Source organism: Podarcis bocagei, assembly GCF_964188305.1.
Source record: "Podarcis bocagei genome assembly, chromosome: 11".
Classification (NCBI taxonomy): domain Eukaryota; kingdom Metazoa; phylum Chordata; class Lepidosauria; order Squamata; family Lacertidae; genus Podarcis; species Podarcis bocagei.
Window position 1 is genome coordinate 1,048,309 of NC_138136.1, and position 18,149 is coordinate 1,066,457.

General features: G+C 42.7%; 1 protein-coding gene and 1 long non-coding RNA gene across 6 annotated transcripts in view; one reads left to right on the top strand and one right to left on the bottom strand.

Moving 5' to 3' along the window:
• Positions 1-17,241, top strand: part of PIP5K1B (phosphatidylinositol-4-phosphate 5-kinase type 1 beta) — a gene marked incomplete at its 3' end in the record, with an annotated part of 92,399 nt that extends 75,158 nt beyond the window's left edge. For 3 of the 5 annotated variants that reach the window (XM_081213739.1, XM_081213741.1, XM_081213740.1), the window contains 4 exons: positions 782-937; positions 2,022-2,166; positions 8,347-8,464; positions 16,689-17,241. In XM_081213739.1, the coding sequence (XP_081069865.1) occupies positions 782-937; positions 2,022-2,166; positions 8,347-8,464; positions 16,689-16,691 (422 nt within the window). Of the gene's footprint in view, positions 1-781; positions 938-2,021; positions 2,167-8,346; positions 8,474-14,840; positions 16,668-16,688 lie in introns of those variants that run through there. The other 2 variants (XM_081213742.1, XM_081213738.1) reach the window with 2 other exon arrangements.
• LOC308597894 overlaps positions 1-18,149 on the bottom strand; it is a 208,707-nt gene that overhangs the window by 129,443 nt on the left and 61,115 nt on the right. The window lies entirely within an intron of this gene.

Sequence of the window (18,149 nt, forward strand, 5' to 3'; positions counted from 1 at the left end):
TGTAAAATATATTCCAGTGAAAAATAGGCAGATGCCATTTTTTGGGATGAAGAGATTACCTGGTAAAAGTATGCCTGATACTTGGCTTATTACTAGCTCCCTGCCGTGAAAAAGTTCAAGTTTTATTACTGCATTTCTGAATGTTAATATGTCTCAGATTTATACTGGCCCATATTATAGACTCTTCTAAAGACATTATGAAATATACTCAGAGTCGCAAAGTGATTTCATGCTCTTTATTCAGCTCATAGTGGTGAGGAGGAATGAATGAAAGTCCCCTCACAGTATCTGCTTTATATACACTATTTACACAATGGGCTGCACATGATTGGCTAATTCCGGAATTCTACTGTAAGCCGATCAGGTTGTGGATTCACTTCTATCTGGTGCAGGATTGGGTGGTTCCTGCCAACCAATCATACTGCTGCATTGTTCTTGGACCAATCAGACTGCTGCATTCTGAATCCTATTGTTCTAGGACTAATCAGACTGCTGCAATTTGGATCCTATTGTTCTAGGACCAATCAGACTGCTGCAGTTTGGATCCTATTCAACTCAGTACATAACACATTATTACAGTGTATTTAGAATAATGGAAATTGATTGGGCAATCTGATCAAACCACTTTTTTAACAGTCAGCAGCATTCAAGTGAGATGAACAAGAAAGGATTGTGAAAGTGTTTGTGTAACAGTGAAAAGTCCTTCTTAAAAGTTCATTGCTTAGTTTATCTGTATTTAATTAATCTGCCTTGTTTTTATCCTCTCTCTTTTTGAATGCAGCTTTAAAGTCCTCTCCCTCCAAGAAACGATGCAATTCCATTGCTGCTTTAAAAGCTACATCACAAGAATTTGTTTCTGTGGTTAGCCAAGATTGGAAAGATGAAAATCATGACTTGCTTACTGAGGGGCAGAGCTATTGTAGCCTTGATGAAGAAGGTAATGCTTCAAATGAGCTACACTGCTCTTAATAAACAGAAATATTTTCAAGATTTTTGGCACTTCTGCTTAAAAAATAAGTGAAAAAAGTGGGAGATTAAAAACCAGTGAAGAAGCTTAAAGCAATGATTAAAAAACAATGCTTAGAGAATTCTAGATTGTCTGGGCAAAGCTTGGAATCCTTTAAATCAGGAGTTGTTAGTCTCCAGCTGCCATCAGCATTGCCAGGATTCAGGACTGAAGGGAGTTGTGGTCCAGCAGCATCTATAAAGCCACCTCTGCTGCAATTAAGATGGTAACCACCCTGGAACACACCTTCCTCTTGGGAATTGCTTTTGGTCCATTGTTTATGCTGCTTATCTCAATTCTAATTGTCAAGGCATAGGACAGAGCCACAGCATACATTGAAAGCACCCCCAACACACATCTAGAGAACTTGCCTCTCCCCAAAGAATCATGGGAACTATAGTCTTCCCCTCAGAGAGCTACAATTCCAAGTTCCCTTAACAAACTAAGTTCCTGGGATTGTTTTGGGGAAGCCTGGGGTTTAAATGTGTTGTGAATGTGCTTTAAATATACAGTGTGGATCTCCTCATACAAGCCTTGGCAGATGACTGATCCACAGCCACTGGGCACTGAACATCTCTGCCACTCTTTCTGGGCCCATATCAGCATGAGGCAAAATCAACCTTTGTTTTCCTTCTCCCATTAGTTTTCTCTTCATAAACCATGGTTAATAAGCCATGGTGCACTTCTTCCTCTCTCCCCCCACCCAGCCCCCCAAAATAAAATAATAAAAGCCATGCTTTGGTGTGAAGAACCTATAGCTGAGAACATCCTGGCTTGTTAGCTGACATTGAGCTAGAGGTCCTCAGTTTGGACATAATTCTTAGTGCAAGCCAGGATATTCAAGCCCAAAGCCATATGCACTGGAGGTGAGATATGAAGAAAGAGCACATAGTCCCAAGGCTTGTGCATGCCTTTACATGTTGTCACTATAGGTGAGCAGGTAAGATTTTCCATGAAAATGTATTCATTTCATATTTGCAAGAATGATTTACAGACTTTTCCCCCCTCTGCACAGTATTAGCCTCCCGGCATCAGCCAGATTTAGTGCCAAGCACACCTTCCCTTTTTGAAGCAGCATCTTTAGCAACCACAATTTCTACTTCTTCTTTGTACGTAGATGACAATTATCAACATGATGGAACTCGGTTTTATTCTAACAGGTAATTAAAATTTGTATATATGCTAGAGATGGGTGGACTCTTTCCCCAAACCCAACTGTTCTGATTTGTACTTAATTCAGGGGGAAACAGATCAGTTACAGATCCGATCTCTGTCTTATTACAAGCGAGAGCCTTCTGAGCCTGCAGCATCCCAGCCAGTGCAGATTTATTTCTCCCCATTCAGTTGTTTCAGCGGACTTGCCAGGGATTGTAAGGTGAGGTGGGGGAGCATGTGCTGCACTGCAGTTCCTTTCATCTCTGACCATTCAGATGATTATGTTTCAGTTTAATAAGCCCAGCACATGAGAGGACTGCAGGCATGACCAAAATATGCATTGTGGCTTATGAAACCTAAATAGGATGGTACAAACTCACCCATAGATTCATCAGTGCAACCCTATAATTTAATTAGAATTAAACCCCCCTGAGTCCCCGCTAAGTGTGTCTAAGGGATTATTCACACTTACCTGTTATCTATCAATATCAGAGAGAGAACAATTATAACAATAGACAAAAATTGAAAGATGAAAAACAGACACATAGAATGAGTTAAATTAAAGTAACAAATCCAAGTAGAGGATCAACTTTTATCAGGTCTGCTTTCTAAAGCTGTGTCTCTCTGCACTTTTTTTGTGCCCTGGAGCTTTACCCACAAAAACCTGCTCTTTAAAGCCATAGTGCAACAAGCAGCAATTTGGTTTTTTCCGGACTGCTGTTTTTTCTGATTCAGCAATAAAGAACATTTTACATACTCTGTTTGGTAAAGGGAATTATAGCATACTCCATACTTTTCTGTTCTGAAATGTACTTTGCAGGTGTTCTACTGGAAGGTTTGATAACCTCAGTATTTCCTCCTGAAGTAATTGGTTTTTCAAACTATTCTTTATCTGTTCAACCCAGGGAAAGGTAATTTACATTTGTTTAAATATATGCCAACTTCCTCTTCAGTCTCTTATAAACCAGTGCCAAGCACTATTCAGGTGCTGAGTATATCTGTTTCAAGCTAAGCTATAAATGATAGCCTCTAGCTGTTTACATTAAAACTTCTGCTTATAAATGCAAGGAAGCTTCCTGGAAAGCTGCTTGTGAAGTATCTTTCATGAGGAAAAATTGTCAAAACTTGCCTTTTATATCAGCAAAATAAGCATTGTCATGCTCAGATCAGTAAGATATTCCTTTATGCCTTTAAAAATGAAGCAAAATTTACATTTTTAAAGCAAAGTGTCACTGCCAAAGATAAAATTTTGTCAAGTTGTTAAGCTTGTATAAAGCAGGACAACCAAATGAGAGAAAAAGTATCCAATCTTCATAACTGTGACTTGCTCACACAAACCCTAAGGGACGTATCCAGCTAAGTTCTGCTCAGAGTAGAGCTGTTGAAATTAATAACCTAAATTAGCCATATCCATTCCTTTCAATGGGTGTACTCAGAGTATGGCTAACTCTAGTTATAACTCTTAATATGGAGAATGGTATAGTTCTCTCCCCATCCTTAATTCAACTGAATGTGGGCATTCCTCATTACATATTTTTGGTTTTATTTTAGTGAGAGGTAGTATATAAATATTTTGAATAAATAATAAAATATACCTGATCATGCTAATAATCATAATCTCAATTCTCTGTTAATTTGGAGTGACTGCCATGTTTCTGACTATGTATCCATAATTACATAGTCTGTGGACAGGCTGCTTGGATGAGTGAAACCAACTACCTGTCTCCTTGATCCTTGCCCATCCTGGCTTATAAAAGCGAGCCAGGAAGAGCTGGGCAATGGGCTTGGCAGGGTGGTGAATGCTTCTCTCTGTGAGGGAGCCTTCCCAGACCTGCTGGAAGAGGCAGTCATTAAACCGCTTCTTAAAAAAACATCTCTAGAGCTGGCCAATATGACCAACTATCACCCAGTCTCAAATCTTCCATTCTTGGGCAAGGTGATAGAGCGAGTGGTTGCTGAACAACTCCAGGCGGACCGCTTCTGAAAGAAGCGGACCATTTGGATCCCTTCCATTCGGGATTCAGGCCTCATCATGGGACTGAAACTGCCTTGGTCGCGCTGGTCGATGATCTCCGGCGGGCTAGGGACAAAGGTGAGAGCTGTTTCCTAGTTCTGTTGGATCTCTCAGCGGTTTTGATACCATCAACCATAACATTCTTCTGGACCGTCTTGAGGGGCTAGGAGCTGGGGGCACTGTTATACAGTGGTTCCGCTCCTTCCTCCTGGGCTATGTTCAGAAAGTGGCGGGGAGGGGGATGGGTGTTCAGACCCCTGGGCTCTCACTTGTGGGGTGCATTTTACCTATCAGTTTCCCAGCAGAATTGGAGCTCCCAGGAAGCAAATTACTGTTTAAACCATTTCAAACCTATAGGACAGCTATTCCCTTGGAATAACAGCCTTGGCAAAATCAGCTGCTATCAGCATTGAGTACGGAACCTTCTTTTGGAAGTATGTGTGAGTTTCCACGTGAACTGTTCATGGGATGCATCTGATAGTAAATGTTGTGGGAGGTGAACAATGATAACTGAACTCTAATCTTATGTTACACTAGTCTCTTAAGTATTATACATTTTCCACAATGAGCAAGATGGTTTTGCCTGGTATTGTGCCATACACTTGCTCTTCATTTCAGATTCAATGGAAATCAAAAGTGTAAAATTAACCTCTATCACTATGTTTACTTTAGAAAATGAGGCCTCTCCTCAGGTGATTTGCATTCTCCCCATGTGGCTGCAATGGGAGCAGCTGTCTTTGGGGGAGACACATCCATTACTAGGCTTTGTCCGTCATATGCAAAACTCAGTAAAATAAACTAAGGCAGTGTTTCCCAACCACTGTTCTGCGGCACACTAGTGTGCCGCGAGATGTTGCCTGGTGTGCCGCGAGATGTTGCCTGGAGGGAGGCGGGCGAGTCGGGCGGCGAGAGGCGGGGCGGCGGCGATGAGGAGAGGCCGTCCAGCGCGGGGCTCTCGCTGTCTGCCTGCCTGGCTGCCTGCGAGCTCGGCGGGCAGCGCCTCTGTCCGCACCGCCCGCCTCGTGGCTCTCATTCCCTGCCCCTGCCAAAGCTCACCCAGCCAAGCCGCGCTCTCCTTCCTGCCTCGCTTTGCTGCCTCCTCCCCCCCCCACCCCCAAAGTTTGGAGGTTCCCCGGCAAGGGGGAGGGAAAAAATTGAAACTTACACTTTCGTGCGTCCCTCCCGGCGTGACGCTGCGCGCTGACGTCACGGGGCTGTAATGGTGGTGTGCCTCGAGATTTTTTTCATCAAACAAGTGTGCCTTTGCCCAAAAAAGGTTGGGAAACACTGAACTAAGGGACCACTGAAAAATGTAGCCAATAAAATAAACACATTGTTCAAGAATAATCGAGCCATATCATGGAAAGAATGTAATTGGTGTCGTTCTCATTGATGGAGTATTCTGTGACCGAATACATGAACTGTCATTTAGGAATCTCTTTTGAACACTATGCTCCAGACCACATGTCCAGAAGGATACATATAGATTTCACCTATATTGTGGCCAGGCAAATAAATGCATGTTTTCCAGATACCTTTGTTGACATAATGCAGCTTTGAAGGTAGGCACATTTGAAGGCGCTATGTATCCTTCCACTCTGACTAGTAAGTCTTCATCTGGGGGAGAGGCAGATGGCCTCACTGCCGCCCCTGCATTGCGTTGAAAGGGGCTCAGACCTGGGCTAAACCCAGCTGGGTAGGATGCATCCCTTCCCTACTCTCAGTTACCTTCAGCTGAGCAAAGGGAACTGAAGGATTTACCTAGAGTTCTAAAGATGGATTTGACCATGGTGATGATGTTATGATCAAAGTGGTGATGGTTTCAGTCTCCCAGCCCATTGGTTGTTGGCCTCTCTTATCCCATGTGCATTTTGGATATGATTGCATTTGGTTCTAGCTAGTTATTGCATCTCATATAAAATAACCTTTGTACTTTTCTTTTTTGCCAATGCACCAGGGTTTTTTTTACTGCCAGACTATTATTTGCAAAAGGTGATGAAATATGGTACACATTAAACCGGCACCACCAGTATTCTTTTGGCAATTTGCCTATGTTTGTGTTTAGCTTAGGGTTACCAGATGTCCCCATTTCCCGGGGACAGTCCCTGGATTTGCAAATAAGTCCCCAGACAAATTCCATCCCCGGAATGTCCCTGGATTTCATCTAATGTCCCCAGGAAACGCAGCAGCGGCCGTCTCTAAGCAGCCCGGAGCAGTTGGCTCTGGCTGGCTTCAGGAGCTGCTCAGAAGTCCCCATGTGATGGTGGTGCAGGGGCTCTCAGACGCAGCTTCCGGGCTGCCTCCACCTTCCCTGACCCCAGCAACTCAGCTGTGAAGGGAGGCTTCATGTTGCCTATCGGAGCAGCTTCCCAACTCCTCCTTGCGTGCAAGCAGGGATCTCTCAGGCAAGGGGAAGCCTCCCTGCCCAGCTGAAGGATCGCCGCCCCCTCCTGCTTGCACACAAGTAGGAATGGGATTGGGGCTGCTCCAATGGGAAGGAAGATCCCTGCCCCCTCCTGCTTGCACGCAAGTAGGAGTTGGGATGGGGCTGCTCCAAAAGGCAGTGTGAAGCCTCGCTTCCCAGCCGAGGGATTCCTGCCCCCTCCTATTTGCATGCAAGTAGGTATGGGATTGGGGCTGCTCCGATGGGAAGGGAGGCATCGTGCTGCCCGAGCCTCACCGCTGCTGCTGTTGGCCCTCCTCCACCTTCCATGCCTGACACACCGCGCACCACTTCCCCACCACCACCACCACGGAAGAACCAACAACTCAGGCCGCCCAGGCTCATGGAAAAAGGAGATAGAAGCCTTGGAGGAAGGGGAAACGTGGCGGTTGACCACCACCATTGCTGCAGCATCAACGTCCCGAACATGTAGTATTTATTTAATTAAAGTATCCCCGGATTCATTGGAAAAAATCTGGTAACCTTAGTTTTGCTCAACACTGGGGGGAAATACCAGTATGAGTGAAACCATGGAGACCACATTTGCAGATATATCTGCAACCATTTGTGCAGTAGGTATAAAAAGGTTGACTACCCATGATTTATAGGTTAGGATGGGTAAAACAGGAAAAACCACAACATATCAGTCACTGTGAAGTCTGAGCCATTCTATGGGTGTGTCCGGTTTTGCTTTTCCTGTTCCCCAAATAAGTAGCATAATTAATCATTTCTAAAAGTGTGTTTAAATGGATCAGACATGCAGAAGTGTTATTGTACTGTGTCAGGGTTTGGAAGAGGTGGAGTATATATTTTTATTTTCAAACATTTTTAGAAAAAATACTGGTTCCACTGGTTCCTCAGGAACTTTGAGAGTTTTGCTCTGATACTAATGAAATCAGTCCAGATTTATAAAGATGCAGTTTTTAAATAAATCTGAACCAACAAGATACCCTGGTTTACCTGACATATTTTAATACAAAGTAAGGAAATTTACAGGGACGCGGGTGGCGCTGTGGGTAAAACCTCAGTGCCTAGGACTTGCCGATCGCATGCTCGGCGGCTCGAATCCCCGCGGCAGGGTGCGCTCCCATTGCTCGGTCCCAGCGCCTGCCAACCTAGCAGTTCGAAAGCACCCCCGGGTGCAAGTAGATAAATAGGGACCGCTTACTAGCGGGAAGGTAAACGGCGTTTCCGTGTGCGGCTCTGGCTTGCCAGAGCAGCTTCGTCACGCTGGCCACCTGACTCGGAAGTGTCTGCGGACAGCGCTGGCTCCCGGCCTCTTAAGTGAGATGAGCGCACAACCCTAGAGTCTGTCAAGACTGGCCCGTACGGGCAGGGGTACCTTTACCTTTACCTTTAAGGAAATTTACACTGAGGGTTCAGGATTGTGCTGGTGGAGAACAGGAGGCAGAAAAACTCTCAGGACACTTTTGCAACTCTCCCTCAATTGCTGACTCCATGTGCCACACCTTCTTCCATCTAGAGGGACCTCTGCAGCCACTTCTGCTCATTCTTTTGCCTGAGCACTGGAGTCCAAAGGCAATATCAGTTTTGGGATGCTGAAGGTAAGATGTAGGAAGACTTTGCTGCAATGGAATAGCATGCAACTAGGATCTTACAAATGTGTATGGTTCTATACAATTATTAAAGACAATCCCATAAGTCTGACCTATTAGCACATTGTTTCATTTTGGTTTCATGATCATTGTGTGTTGCTTTTATATCCAGTAAAGGATTGCCTTCGAGTTCAACATTCACCTTAGAAGATAGTGCTATCTGCTTGACCTCAGAACAGAGCACAGTAGAAACAGAAAATGATAATGCTTCTGTGCTGGATGTATACTTAGTAAGTTGACTAATCTTTTCTTTTTCCAAATTATGTACACTTTCAAATAGCTGACTTGCTTTTGATTGACACCAGGTTGTATTCTGTAGATGTGTACTTCACATGTTTCACTCTTAGTGTACTATTCTATTTTGTGAGTAGAATGACGTATTCCCCACAAAACTGAAAAGGTGAGATTCTGATGTCCTCTGATGCAGAACTGTCGCTTGAGAGAAGAAAATATGTATGACGCAACAGCACTTAAACTATACCTATAGTTCTATTCATACTTTTGTAGCTATAATTGGAGGAACAAATCAATGTTGCTTTGCTTACCAAACATTCCTCTGTTTCAATGCACATATTGGTTGGAATAGGAAATGCCTGGGTTATTCAAAAATCTTAGTATAAGTAGGCCATTGTAGAGAACTCCCTCTCCTTTTAATAGATTGGATCAATTTACATATATTTTCCATCTTTCTGTGGGCATGCAAGAGAGGGAAAGGCAAGAGAAATATCTGTGACATTTTCAGAACAGCGCTGGAAAGTCTCATGGGTTTGATAATGTTCCATTTGACTAGATTAGTATTTGCATTCCCTATTTCTTTTAAGATTCTTAATTCTGTCCAAATTTACACATCTCGTGAAATTTACTAGTATAATCTGTTTGTATTCAAAGATGCTGAGTTTCAGGGTAGAAAACCTTTTATATATAGCATGGAGCACTCATTCACATTGGTTATAATCAGTAAAACAAAGTGGAGAAAACACATGTCTCTTTAAACAACTTCCTGCTGCATTGATCCACATATGTAATGCTAATAGTAATATCCCACATTGAGATTGTTGAAGATTAGATAAAAAGACCCTCGTTTTCTCTGTAATATTTCCCAATAATGGCTCAACTTGTTATATTTATTTAGGTTTAGCTAGGGTTGATCTGAATTAAAATTCTCCAATGTTTGCAGGAGTGAAGCTGAGCTGCCTTAATGGGATATCAAAATAACAACAACCTTCAAGGGAAATGATTATGGACGAACAGTTCGTCTTCTGTGGGTGTGCTTGTTTCAAGCGGGATATAGCAAGGTTGTTCTGCCACCTCTGAGCAGATTCAGCTTGCCATATCCTGGGATCCACAGTCATGGCCTGCATCGAACTGAGCATCCTTTCCATCCCGTTGCAAGTCAGCACTTGTTCCTGTGAGAATCCATCCTTTTGCCATTGTCCTAAAAAGAAACCCAAAGATCTAATAAGCCTGTTTGGGAATTAAAAATGATAACTATGTCCAATATAATAAACAGTGGATTCATTGAAGACCCTGTCTTTCTGGAACCGTTTGCGATTCCTGCTAGGCAATGGGCTGTCCTGCAATTTACTATTCATATTATTTTTAAAAAAAGCAACAGCCAGTAACTTATGACACATGGAAGTGGCAAAAAGTATTCTCATTGGGGCTTAGTTTTACCCAGAGTAGACTTATTTAAATGAATGAATATGGCTAACTTAGGTCCATTAATTTCAGTGAGACTACCCTACAAGAGAGGTTTGAGTGGGTACCCACTCAAACCTCTCTTGTACCTGCGATACATTGACAATATTTTTATTATCTGGACACATGGTCAACAGACCCTGGATACCTTCCACCAGACATTCAATGACTTTCACCCCACCATCAACCTAACAATGAACCAATCTATGCAAGAAATACATTTTTTGGACACTACTATAAAAATACAGGATGGGCATATAGACACCACCTTATACCGTAAACCAACTGACCGACAAGCATATCTACATGCTTCTAGCTACCATCCCAAACATACCAAACAATCCATTGTATATAGCTAGGCCCTACATTACAGCCGCATCTGTTCCAACTCTACAGAGACTCTCACCTAAAAGATCTACAGCAAACCTTTTTAGAACTAAACTATCCGCCTGATGAAGTTAAACAACAGATCAACAGAGCCAGACTGATACCCAGAGAGAACTTGCTGCAAGACAGACCCAAAAATGAAAATAACAGAACACCACTAGTAATCACAGCTCCCAAGTTAAAACAGTACAACGCATCATAAGAGATCTACAACCTCTCCTAGACAATGACAGTTCTCTTTCTCAAGCTCTGGGAGGAAGACCTTTCATTGCCTACAGACAGCCACCCAGTCTTAAACAACTCACCCACAAAAATACAACAACCAGACTTAACATGGACACCGGTACCAGAGCCTGCAATAAACCCAGTTGCCAACTTTGCTGCCACATACACCAGGACAACACCATTACTGGCCCCAACAACATCAAACATACCATCTCAGGACTATTTAATTGCTCATCTTCTAACATTGTGTATGACATCAAATGACAACGGTGCCCTTCAGCTCTCTATATTGGTCAAACAGGCCAAAGCCTACGCCAAAGGATAAATGGACATAAATCTGACATCAGGAATCACAAGACAGAGAAACCAGTAGGAGAACACTTCAATCTCCCAGGACATTCTATACAAGATTTCAAAGTATTTGTCTTATTACAAAAGAATTTCAGAAATAGACTGGAAAGAGAAGTTGCTGAATTGCAACTTATTACCAAACTTAAAACCATGGAGAGACCTGGTCTGAATAGAGACATTGGATTCTTATCTCATTATACATGATAAAGCTATTTTTAGCCATCTCACCCCTTGCTTTTTCCTGTAAGACCAATTGCAGTCGTTAACAGTTGTCAACAGGTTTACCACACCTACCAGCCAATCACCCGTTCCCACCACCCTTCTGAGTAATACCTCTCCCCACCCTCTCACTGTATATAAGTGTCTGGTGACTTCTGTTTCAGTGTATCTGAAGAAGCTTGTTGGATGTCAAACTCAGCCAAGAGCATAAGGTCAAACAGATTCCTCACTGGCCTTGCAGACAACTTCATTGTCCAGAAAGTGGGAGAAGCAACAAGAGGAACAGCCATTTTAGATCTGGTCCTAACCAGTGTTGATGACCTGGTTAGTGGGGTAGAAGTGGAAGGATCATTAGGCGCGAGTGATCATGCTCTTCTGAAGTTTACTATACAGCGGAAAGGAGCAGCCAAGCATACTAGGACTCAATTTCTTGACTTTAAGAAAGCCGATTTCACAAAACTTAGGGAAGTGCTGGGTGAGATCCCATGGACAGTAATACTAAAAGGAAAGGGAGTTCATGATGGCTGGGAGTTTGTTAAGAGGGAGATAGTAAAAGCACAACGTCAGGCAATACCAATGAGACGGAAACATGGAAGGTGCCTAAAGAAGCCAGGGTGGCTATCTAAAGAACTTTTAACTGAATTAAGATTAAAAAAGGATGTGTACAAAAAATGGAAAAGGGGGGAAACCACCAAAGAGGAATTCAAACAAATAGCCAGCACGTGTAGACACAAAGTCAGAAAAGCTAAAGCACAGAATGAACTCAGGCTTGCTAGAGAGGTTAAAAGCAACAAAAAAGGCTTTTATGGGTATATTCGTAGCAAAAGGAAGAACAAAGAAACAGTGGGGTCACTCAGAGGAGAAGATGGGACACAGAAAGGGCTGAACTCCTCAATGCCTTCTTTGCCTCAGTCTTCTCTGATAAAGAAAACAATGCCCGACCTGAAGAATTTGGAGCAAATGATTCAGCAAAGGAAACACAGCCCAGAATAACTAAGGAGATAGTACAAGAATACTTGGCTAGTTTAGATGTATTCATAGAATAGAATAGAATCATAGAGTTGGAAGAGACCACAAGGGCCATCGAGTCCAACCCCCTGCCAAGCAGGAAACACCATCAGAGCACTCCTGACATATGGTTGTCAAGCCTCTGCTTGAAGACCTCCAAAGTAGGAGACTCCACCACACTCCTTGGCAGCAAATTCCACTGTCGAACAGCTCTTACTGTCAGGAAGTTCTTCCTAATGTTTAGGTGAAATCTTCTTTCTTGTAGTTTGGATCCATTGCTCCGTGTCCGCTTCTCTGGAGCAGCAGAAAACAACCTTTCTCCCTCCTCTATGTGACATCCTTTTATATATTTGAACATGGCTATCATATCACCCCTTAACCTCCTCTTCTCCAGGCTAAACATGCCCAGCTCCCTTAGCCGTTCCTCATAAGGCATCGTTTCCAGGCCTTTGACCATTTTGGTTGCCCTCCTCTGGACACGTTCCAGTTTGTCAGTGTCCTTCTTGAAATGTGGTGCCCAGAACTGGACACAGTACTCTAGGTGAGGTCTGACCAGAGCAGAATACAGTGGCACTATTACTTCCCTTGATCTAGATGCTATACTCCTATTGATGCAGCCCAGAATTGCATTGGCTTTTTTAGCTGCCGCGTCACACTGTTGGCTCATGTCAAGTTTGTGGTCAACCAAGACTCCTAGATCCTTTTCACATGTACTGCTCTCAAGCCAGGTGTCACCCATCTTGTATTTGTGCCTCTCATTTTTTTTGCCCAAGTGCAATACTTTACATTTCTCCCTGTTAAAGTTCATCTTGTTTGTTTTTGCCCAGTTCTCTAATCTGTCAAGGTCGTTTTGAAGTGTGATCCTGTCCTCTGGCGTGTTAGCCACCCCTCCCAGTTTGGTGTCATCTGCAAATTTGATCAGGATGCCCTTGAGTCCATCATCCAAGTCGTTGATAAAGATGTTGAATAAGACCGGGCCCAAGACAGAACCCTGTGGCACCCCACTAGTCACTCTTCTCCAGGATGAAGAGGAACCATTGATGAGCACCCTTTGGGTTCGGTCAGTCAGCCAGTTACAAATCCACTGAGTGGTAGCATAGTCAAGACCGCATTTTACCAGCTTCTTTACAAGAATATCATGGGGCACCTTGTCAAATGCCTTGCTGAAATCAAGGTAGGCTACATCCACTGCGTTCCCTTCATCTACCAGGCTTGTAATTCTGTCAAAAAACGAGATCAGGTTAGTCTGACATGACTTATTTTTCAGAAATCCATGCTGACTATTGGTGATCACAGCATTCCTTTCTAGGTGCTCACAGACTGTTTGCTTCATGATCCACTCCAGAATCTTCCCTGGTATTGATGTCAGACTGACTGGGCGATAATTATTTGGGTCCTCTCTTTCCCCCTTTTTGAAAATAGGGACAACATTTGCCCTCCTCCAGTCTGCCGGGACTTCGCCTGTTCTCCAGGAATTCTCAAAGATGACTGCCAGTGGTTCTGAGATCACATCTGCCAGTTCTTTTAATACTCTTGGATGCAGTTCATCTGGCCCTGGAGACTTGAATACATCTAAACTAGCCAAGTATTCAATTGCCGCCCAGTCAGTCTGACATCAATACCAGGGAAGATTCTGGAGCAGATCATTAAGCAAACAGTCTGTGAGCACCTAGAAAGGAATGCTGTGATCACAATAGTCAGCATGGATTTCTGAAAAATAAAAGAGTGACTAGTGGGGTGCCACAGGGTTCTGTCTTGGGCCCGGTCTTATTCAACATCTTTATCAACGACTTGGATGATGGACTCAAGGGCATCCTGATCAAATTTGCAGATGACACCAAACTGGGAGGGGTGGCTAACACCCCAGAGGACAGGATCACACTTCAAAACGACCTTGACAGATTAGAGAACTGGGCCAAAACAAACAAGATGAATTTTAACAGGGAGAAATGTAAAGTATTGCACTTGGGCAAAAAAAATGAGAGGCACAAATACAAGATGGGTGACACCTGGCTTGAGAGCAGTACATGTGAAAAGGATCTAGGAGTCTTGGTTGACCACAAACTTGACATGAGCCAACAGTGTGACGCGGCAGCTAAAAAAGCCAATGCAATTCTGGGCTGCATCAATAGGAGTATAGCATCTAGATCAAGGGAAGTAATAGTGCCACTGTATTCTGCTCTGGTCAGACCTCACCTGGAGTACTGTGTCCAGTTCTGGGCACCACAGTTCAAGAAGGACACTGACAAACTGGAACGTGTCCAGAGGAGGGCAACCAAAATGGTCAAAGGCCTGGAAACGATGCCTTATGAGGAACGGTTAAGGGAGCTGGGCATGTTTAGCCTGGAGAAGAGGAGGTTAAGGGGTGATATGATAGCCATGTTCAAATATATAAAAGGATGTCACATAGAGGAGGGAGAAAGGTTGTTTTCTGCTGCTCCAGAGAAGCGGACACGGAGCAATGGATCCAAACTACAAGAAAGAAGATTCCACCTAAACATTAGGAAGAACTTCCTGACAGTAGGAGCTGTTCAACAGTGGAATTTGCTGCCAAGGAGTGTGGTGGAGTCTCCTACTTTGGAGGTCTTTAAGCAGAGGCTTGACAACCATATGTCAGGAGTGCTCTAATGGTGTTTCCTGCTTGGCAGGGGGTTGGACTCGATGGCCCTTGTGGTCTCTTCCAAATCTATGATTCTATGATTCTAACTCTGTCTTCAGCTCAGGACTGGTCCCGGACTTTTAATCATTCCAACCTATTGCATGAGTCAAGAGAATGCACACAAGGATCTTTTTGCAGTGTGAGTTGTTTATGCATGTCCCTGCGTCCTCTCTGACATTGAAAGGGACCTTAGGGTGTTCCTTTCTGACTGTACATTTTTTGTTGGAGACTCTAAAAATATTGGTGCCTAAGATTGCTCCTGCTAGCAAACTGGCCTGACTTCGGAGGTTAGTGAAGAATACATCACTAGCTTCACATTGAGCATCCCCACTGCCAACTGCGTTGTGATTAAACTCATTGATCAGTGAGGAACGGTATATTTTATGGTCCATATGCAGCTGCATGAAATTCTCTAGTCTGTGCCACAATACTTCTATTCATGTAGAATCAGTAAATAACTTTCTGTGCAGAATGCTTTGAAAATATCTTGCACATTATCTAATTATGCAGCACAGTTTGCCCCCTATGCCTTGTGCCACATTCTGAGTGCAATTTGTAGTTGTTGAGAGTCCTTAAGCATGATCAGATTTTTAACATGGTCCACAACATTTGTTTCCTTGTTAATGTGATTAGATATGTTCCATTTTTAAACTTGTTTTTCCTTGAAATAAGGAGTTCAAGTTGAACTATAAAAATTGAACATTTTTCTTTTTTAAAACATTTTTTAAAAATTGATTTAAAGCCCCATCCATGGGCGTAGCCGGGGGGGTCAAGGGGTCAGCTGCCCCCCATCAAGTAAAACAATAGAAATACTTAACTAAATGAACAATCATGTCGGTTCTACTCCCCCCAACAAAAGTCCTGCCCCCCCAAATCCTGGCTATGCCTAATTATTCTGAAGCATTTCAGTTTATGCCAATTTAGCATTTAACATGTTTATTTGGCTTAATGCAACAAAATTTATATCAAGGGCAAGGGGGAGCGGCTCTCTTGCATTGCCAGTGGCTCTCAGTGGCTCTGTATTGTTTCTTAATGGCCCTAACTTGGCCTGGTCGTTTTTTGCAAAGGCTAGCCTAGGAATTCCTCTGCAGTATTTCTCCCTTCAGATCGCAAATAATCAAAATCCTACCATTTATTAATTTCTAGGATTTAGCCCCCCATCTATAACAATATACCATATTGGCCCAAATATAAGCTGCATCCAAATAAAAGCCACACCTTTAAAATTCAAGGAGGGGAAAAGAAAAAAAGACAATATCTGAATATGAGCCGCTCCCTTAAAATTCTGCCAGCACTCACATCCATTCCGTTTTACCATATGTCTGTTTCAGCAGCAATATCGTAAAAGCCAGTTTTTGTAAGGTTGCAAATTTAAGCCACACTTTTAACTTTTCACGGTTGGAATTTGGGGGGAAAGTGAGGCTTATACAGTATTCAGGCCAATACGGTAGTAGATTGGAAGCTGAATGTAACAGTTGTCACAGAGGTATCTAATTCAGATATTCGGAAAATTTAGCTTTAAGCATCCTACAGGAAGTTGTATTGATTTCATTGGAACGCTACTTTGGGATTGGGAATGGTAAACATAAAGGATCATAGCCAGACAACACTTTTCTTCTTGAAAAAAAGTTTGCTGGTACTGAAAAGCCCCAGAAAAAAGGACTGACTGTAGCAGATAAAACTGCAAAAGGCCTTTGGGGTGTTCTGAACACATTCTGTGTTGTCCATACAATGAGACTGAGTTATGATGGTCGAAAAATATGAAATGTTGTATAGTTGGGAAACCTAACATAAGAAGGAAGAAAATAGATGTTGTATTAACCAATATTGATAGTGAAGGGGGGTGTTAACAAGTTTTGTTTGTTTGTTGGAGAAAAAAATTAATTCTTTTTATTTCTTTTGTTTAGTAATAGATCATAAAATAAGAAAAAGATGAATTTTAAGAATGAGAATATTTGAAGAGAAGCACTTTCTGCACTCCTGATTTACAAGGAAAAATTTGCTGAGCCTAGGAAACAAAAAGTCATAAGCAACAGAGCCTCTGTGAAAACAGAGGATTCTTGAAGCCTAGAAATGCTACCTTGGACTCAGCAGATGTGAAAGGAAACATTTCACACTTTGCTAGGATGTGCTGTTGCCAAACTGTGAAGAACTGCATACATTGTACTTAAGCTGCTCTTTCTTCTATTGCCAATCATCTTTTCAGGGCTTGGAAGTAATATTTTCCTATTGTCTCTCACATGATTTTTTTATTTGCATGTATTCAGTGATTATGCACAAATATGTAATCTGCTTTGCCTATTTAAAGAGTCATCATCATCACAGTGGTGAATATTATGTAAATCAATTCTGCTTTCCCCCAGAATTATAATTGCTCACCTATTAATTTCATACATGGGTTAGTGTAATATGTTTGCACATAGTTTATGGAAAGCTATCTTCTATAAATAAATTTTCACTGTTTATTAGTGAAATGAAAAAGAAGCTATTTATAACAAGGCCTTATGTTGTGTACATATATTGTCTTTGACATATCTGTGATTAGATATATTGCTTGTAAAGGACAAAATTACATAATTTATTTAGTATATTCTACTGTAAACTATAGTTTTATTGACAAAAAATAAAGTATTTTGTTCTCAAAACAAGTGTTGCGGATAATCCTGATGCTTATCTTCTTGAGCAAATCCCATAACTCTCAAGAAGTATTTTCTTGACCCCTTATGTGTGACAATAGATGATGACGAAAAAGCAAGCCGGAGCCCAAAGAGAAGCCCATTGAAAAAGACCTTGCTTCCCTCTACAGTGGTACCTTGGGTTAAGTACTTAATTCGTTCCGGAGGTCCATTCTTAACCTGAAACTGTTCTTAACCTGAAGCACCACTTTAGCTAATGAGGCCTCCTGCTGCTGCCGCGCCGCGGCTGCACGATTTCTGTTCTCATCCTGAAGCAAAGTTCTTAACCTGAAGCACTATTTCTGGGTTAGCGGAGTCTGTAACCTGAAGCGTATGTAACCCAATGATACGGAAGGAGGAAGGGGGGGGCAACCATCCTCCCCTCCATCGCTTCCTGAAGGGGCCCGAGGCGATGACCTCGACAGTGCCCAACTCTGCCTAGAACCCTCAGCCCCACATCGTTACACAAGCACCACACTATACCCCTGCCTTGCTAATAAAAGGCTCTCTTTCCTATCTCTATATGGGCGAAATAAGCCCCGATCTTTTCTATGCCTTCCTCTCGCCCTATTCCTAATGTGAGTAGACCGCATCATAATGTACCCCATTCACTATACTGAGCTCCGCTTTAGCCAATCACAGCCATGCATTCCCCTGCAGAAGCTAGCTCAGGGAGCTACTGCACGCCTCATT